Source organism: Hordeum vulgare, chromosome 2H (genome assembly GCF_904849725.1).
Source record: "Hordeum vulgare subsp. vulgare chromosome 2H, MorexV3_pseudomolecules_assembly, whole genome shotgun sequence".
NCBI lineage: Eukaryota > Viridiplantae > Streptophyta > Magnoliopsida > Poales > Poaceae > Hordeum > Hordeum vulgare.
The window spans coordinates 63,199,985-63,206,071 of record NC_058519.1 but is presented as its reverse complement, the minus strand read 5'-3'; the positions used below and the strand labels follow the sequence as shown (position 1 = coordinate 63,206,071).

Here is a 6,087-nt window from a genome sequence, read left to right as displayed (position 1 = left end):
ACATTATCTTTGAACATATAATTTTTTTCAGCCTAACGAATTGGCAGCATTCCTGCTAATTTATCTGAAATAAAACAATAATAACGTTACTCTGTTTTAGAAGTTTCTGAGACACTGCAATCACTGAAATAACAGAGGAGAAAATGTATTCGTGGTGGAAAATAAGGGATTGCACATGGATTCAGAGAAATTGTTCAGGATGCACGCATCTTTGCATCATCCTTGTTTGTAGAGAGAAACATATCTAAACAAGGTATGGTTTGCCATTTGAGCACAACAAAATCATCAAACTGTAACCAACTAGAAAAGAAATAAGAGACGAGTTATTTTGCAGTCTCCCATGGGCATAGACGCGTAGTGACCACTAGAGATTCAGAGTTTACATATGACAAACTTAATGAAAATAAATTATCACAAAAGTTGATGAAAACTGCATACTTAGAGTTTGACAGATGAAAACAGAAGCTGTTGTCGCTTGAGATCTTAGTTCTTAGATCCACACAAAAATCCACTCCAGATTCCTTGGGTTCCTGGGTAACTATAACATAGTGGAAAATTTCTTAGGGTGTCTGGATATGCAAGACTCCTAATGAACATAATTCGAATGGAAAGCTCACATGATCTGTGAAAAGCCAAACCTATTTATCAAATAGCTGCAATTGCAACTTTTTTCACATTCTTGACAGTTAGTCCGTCCATCCCATAATATAAGTATCTCAAACCAAAAGAATCTTCTAACCAATAACTGTCCCAAACATGGTTATATGTTTCACCACTCAAACCAAGCATTGTGGCATCACATATGAATCCATTGGATCCAAGCCTCAGTACGCACTTTTCCAACCAGAACACTGGAATGTTTTAAGAAACCATAGAAGCATATATACAAGAATAAACCGATACAAAAAGATTCTCAAATGCTTCACTGATTCAGGCCAACAATATTTCATTCATATCTGAATCTGATTACAGTATGACTTGATAGTCAGTACATCAAGGACTTGCTTAGCTCAAAGCTTCACCCACACATACACACAAGAGTTCACTAACCAATGTTACTCGTCGGAAACTACAACTTTAACTCACCAAGACGCCAATGCCTGAGAATCCAATTTAGCCAAGATTAATTTTACAGGAAAGTCAGCAGTCTCCAAACACTAGGCAGCTCACATGATTACGTGTGCATCGATAAGTTCAATTCTACTCCTTTTTCCTGCTACAAGCCGGGTAGCAAACGGGCGTTTTTCATTTTGCAGCGAGTGCGTTTTACGTTGTCTCGTGCCGGAATTGCAGTACATGAGTTTCCAATTTTGGCTCATCTGCTTTACTTTTGATTTATTGATTGAAAATGCCCTTTATTTACTTAAACCCTTAACTTAGGACCAGGTGTGGATGTAGTGTAACTATGTCGTACACATCTTAGCATGGTTTTTGCTGCCTAGCTATTGGAGACTCTGCTGACACTCTGTAAAATTACTAATGACTGAAAGGGAGTCATAGAACACTAGAAATCTTGGTAAGCAAGTGCAGAACCTAGAGAAACAAAGATTAAATGAAACTAATGCATGCATGATTTAGGTATCTAAAAGGCTAGCGAAGGCGCAATACCACTGGACTCAAGCAAGGGATTGGTTGCTTCTCCTTCCTTGATGCAGCAGAGTTTTGCTTGGGAATCTTGCAGCTGAGCTCCCCCATGCCCCTTCTAGCGCGCAGAGTTGAAGCTGCTGGAGTCATCATCTTCACAGTAGTGGCAGGGGCAGGAAGTGGTGTAGAGCCGAGGAAGGAGCAAGCCTTGGAAGCGACGGGACGAGAGACCTTCTTCACACCGGGTGCAGCAGCATTGGCATTGGCAGGCATCGAAGAGCAGTTCTTGGAAGCCGGGCGCTTGCGGTGGTGGCAAGCAGAGTCCTCGTCTTCAGCCATCTGGCGTCCACGGGCACGAGATGCAGTTGCGCAACGGACACCAACAGGTTCAGCTTCAGTACCAGCAGCGGCTGGCAAGGTGGTGACAGGCGCAGGGCGCGCGGCGGCGGCGATATCGGAGGCACCGAAGGCGCTGGACGCCGTCGGGGCGGGGCTGCGTTCTCCGGGGTTGACACCCCTGAGGTGCTGAACGAGTCCACACCAGGCGCGGACGGGATCAGCACGGGCGGCCTTAGCAGGAGCCGCGACATCAGATGCGGCCGTGGCGGCGTGGCGACGTGGACGCCCTCCACGGTGGACGCCGTGGCGGCGGAGTTCTTGGGCTGCTTCGGCGGCTTCCTTGGCGAGGCCGTCTTCCTCGAGACGGCGCTGGAAGTCGGCGTCCCAGCGGGCGAGGGACTCCCGGGACTCACCGGTGGCCTTGGCCAGGCTGTGCTTGGTCCAGTACTGGAGCACCCTCTCCAGGGCGCGCGACGGGACCCGCATCTGCAGCGGGAGGGCTTGGGAGGCGGCCGGGCGATAGTCCCACGCCGGGGCGACAAGCACCTTGCCGTCGGCGCTGCGGAGCTGGAGCATCTTCGCCGCCATCGATGGTGTGTCTAGGTCTGGAGATCGGGAAGGTGGGCGAACAGATCGAATTGGAGCTGCTGCTCCCACCGGCGCCGCCCATTTATTCAGGGGAGAGCTCCTAATTCTTGCGGAGCTCGGATTGGAACTTCCGCCGGCTGAACTGGAAATGGGATCGAACTCAAGCTCGCCAGCGGCAATCTCACGCGCTCATTCCTTGATCCAGCTGCTTATTCTTCAGGGAGAGCTCCTAATTCTTGCCGAACTCGGATTGGAGCTGGAAACGGATTTGAGCTCGGCTGCGGCGATCTCACGCGCTCCTAATCGTAAATCCAGCTGTTTTAGTTGGGAGGCATTTTTAACTGAAGAAGAAAAGAAGTAGAACGTCTTCAGTTTGTCAGTCCACAAAATAGGATTTCTTCAGTTAAAAACCTAGACGCCTGTGCATCCTATGGATGTCCAAAGACAGATGGAAGAGTCATTCCCAGTTTGAATTTAGCGAAATTCGCTGGTACACAGAGGTGGCATGATAAGATGATACAAAAGCTTGAGTTCAATGTAGGTGATTATGTCTTGCTATATAACTCTCGTTTAAGATTCTTTGCACGCAATCTTCTCTCTAAATGGGAAGGTCCATATGTTGTGGGGGAAGTATATCATTCCGGTGCTATCAAGATCAACAACACGGAAGGTAATTGTCCGAGAGTTGTAAATGGAAAGAGAATCAAGCATTATATCTCAGGTACTTCCATAAATGTTGAAAGCGATATCATCAATACCATAACTCCGGAGGAATACCTAAGGGATGTTTATCAGCCTGTTTTAGACTCCGAAAACGAAGAGGTATGTGATTCGGTAAGAAAAGTCCTCACAGTTTTAGATAATCAACCCGCGGTCCATCTTTTAGTCAGAGTCGAACCGTCTTTTTTGCATTTTACAGAAAACTCCCTGATGTTTCAGGTAATCAACCCGCCGTCCCTATTTAAGTCAGCCGAAACATTTTTTTATTTTAACAAAAAAACCCTGACTTTTCAGTTAATCAATCCATATTTTATCTAAAATAAAATTATCCATATCTTTTAAACCGTAACTCCGATTTTAACATGTTATATATGAAATTTGATTGAAAAAATGTGTAGAATCTAAATAGGATGTTATTTTTAGCTGTTGAATACTTCTTAAATACTTTTTTTGGTGCAAACTTAATCTTTAGTGCACGGTCTTTTTTTTCTCTCTTTTCGACGATCATGCGAATTGCAATAAATATCCATTAAATTAAACCAAATTAAGAGGAAAGAAAACATCGCTAACCACACATGCACACCTTTGGAAAATCTCGTGAAGAGAAACAACATATTGCTCATCTTATTCCGAGTGATTGTACATTCAAACGCGTTTTCGTTGTGTGAGCACTGAGGCCATCGTCGACAACACAAATGTGATGCCATATGAAAATATATTACGTTCAAAGCGTGTGTTATTTTCTCTTCCGTTGCAACGCACGGGCTTTTTTGCTATCTCTCCTAATAATAAAGTGTGCAGCGCTTCTGTCGTCCGTCGTCACGGCGCTTTTACAAATAAGCCCTTGTGCTTTATGGAAATAAACCCGCAGTACTCTGGCGCGGGGCCGCGGGCGCTGAAGGACTCCGACGGGCAGAGCTGCGGGGCAAGGAGGCGAGGCGAGGTCAACAATGGTTGTCACGGGAAACGGGCAGAGCGGAGCAGGGAGCTCGCCCTCCTTCGAACCAGATCGAGGCGGCGGCTGGCCTGGAGTAGAGGAGAGGTGGCGCGCTCCGATGCGGCGGCGAGGCATGCGGGGACGTGCGCAGGGATGTGGACGGCGCATGGAGCTGACGAGGCGAGGGCGAGCGCGGCTAGGGCACGAGTGCGGTGGAGCCGCTCGTGGCGTCGGGCCTTCGTCGGCACCCCGAGGATGGCCTCCATCTCTCCTTCCCGCCTCTCCTTCCCCCGTACCGGTGGGATCTGGCGGCCATCACACCGAGTTCGGTGGCGTGTGAGCATGCAGATCCCTCCTCCAGCGTGGACGCGACCCATTGTGGTCACCTCCACGGTTGCCGACCCATCCACGGTTTGACCGCCTCACTCTGATCTGCTGTTATGCCTCACTTCGCCGCCTTCTTCCCCAATGCAGGTAAGTACCGTCGCTGCCCAAACATGCGTTCTAATCATTTTTTGCACTCCATCTGCACTTCTGCAGTAGGCGCCTAACTCAGCGGCGACGATACAGATTCGCGAGGCACAGTCGCCGCCACCGCTGGAACCTCCGTGGGTAATCACATCCGGCCTTCCACCTTTATTTTACTTGGTTGTATTGATTTGATCTGCTCTCAAGGAGTTTGCCGTGGAGGGCTGAAGCTTGCGACATCTTTTCAATTTTCAGTAGAGTGACTGGACTCAGACGGCGCAAGATGCCCGACCGGAAAGGCGCCACCTTGTTCGACGACCTTCACGATGTTGTGGATAAGGGGCATGGAGTGCATATCTCACTCGGGATTTACCCCCATCCCAGCCGCCGCTCAGTGACTGGAAGCTGCTGGATGCATCGATTACAATTTTTTGTGCTCGTTCGATTGAATTTATGTGTGATTGTTCATGGTGTTTCAACAAATAGTTATCTATTAGATGTCTCCTCCTCATATTGACCCACTGTGATTATTTAACTATACCGCCTTACACTCTGATGGCAACAGTTTTAACTTAGTAAGCCATATGCTAATATTTATGTGAGTGTGATCTTGAAAATAAAAGCTTATAGAAAAAGAACAGAATACCACTCAAAAAAACCTTCACTAAACATAGAGTTGTGTTGTACCTGTACTCACAAAGATTTATACGGTATGAAAATATGTTTCAAAATAAAATAAATTATGATTATTAGTAACGACAGTTGTACGCACAGCTAAAGTCAACTAGGTTTTGTAATGTTGAACTAAGGATGGACCTTGCTCGGAGAAATAAAAAAATCTGCGGCCCGCCATGGAATAATATATCCAACATGGTTTCATTATGCTTTGTAGGATTGTTCCTGGATGCGTACCAAGCAAGCCATATATTCAACAAATCGTTGTTGACCTAGATTGTCACATTTTCTTCTTAGAAGAATGTAAAATGCTAGAATTAGTCTATGCATTAGAATTAAAATCGTTAGTGATGAATTATCTCATAAAGTGTTAACGTGTTTATCTAACAATCGTATATCAGCTACACATGAGGCGGTTAAAATCTTCATGCACTCAACACTTATTGTAATAATAAGTGTTTAATATATAGTTTTCTTACTCCCGTTGCAACGCACAGGCCCTTTAGCTAGTAATAATAAAGGAGCTACCGCTTCTGTCGTCCGTTGCGAAATTTGCCCCTAGACTTCGCATGAATTACGCCCCTATGCCACCGGGGAGTGGAAAAAACGATTTGTTTTCCTTTTTTTGAAGTCAGGCCTCCATATAAAATAATACCTAAACAAATCACAGTTCCACGTGCATCCCACTGGTCTGAGTCATGCTCTTTCATCCAGGAGACTTGAGTTCGATCCCTATTGCTGCCTTTCTTAAATTATTATTTTTGCTTTTTAATTTC

General features: G+C 46.0%; 1 protein-coding gene across 1 annotated transcript; it reads right to left on the bottom strand.

Annotated features, from left to right (window-relative positions):
- Window positions 1-929: 929 nt before the first annotated feature.
- Window positions 930-3,080, bottom strand: LOC123429566 (transcriptional regulatory protein AlgP-like). The gene has a single exon (XM_045113592.1). The coding sequence runs from the start codon at window positions 2,509-2,511 to the stop codon at window positions 1,591-1,593; it is 921 nt and encodes a 306-aa protein (XP_044969527.1). The 5' UTR covers window positions 2,512-3,080; the 3' UTR covers window positions 930-1,590.
- Between the last annotated feature and the right edge of the window lie 3,007 nt (window positions 3,081-6,087).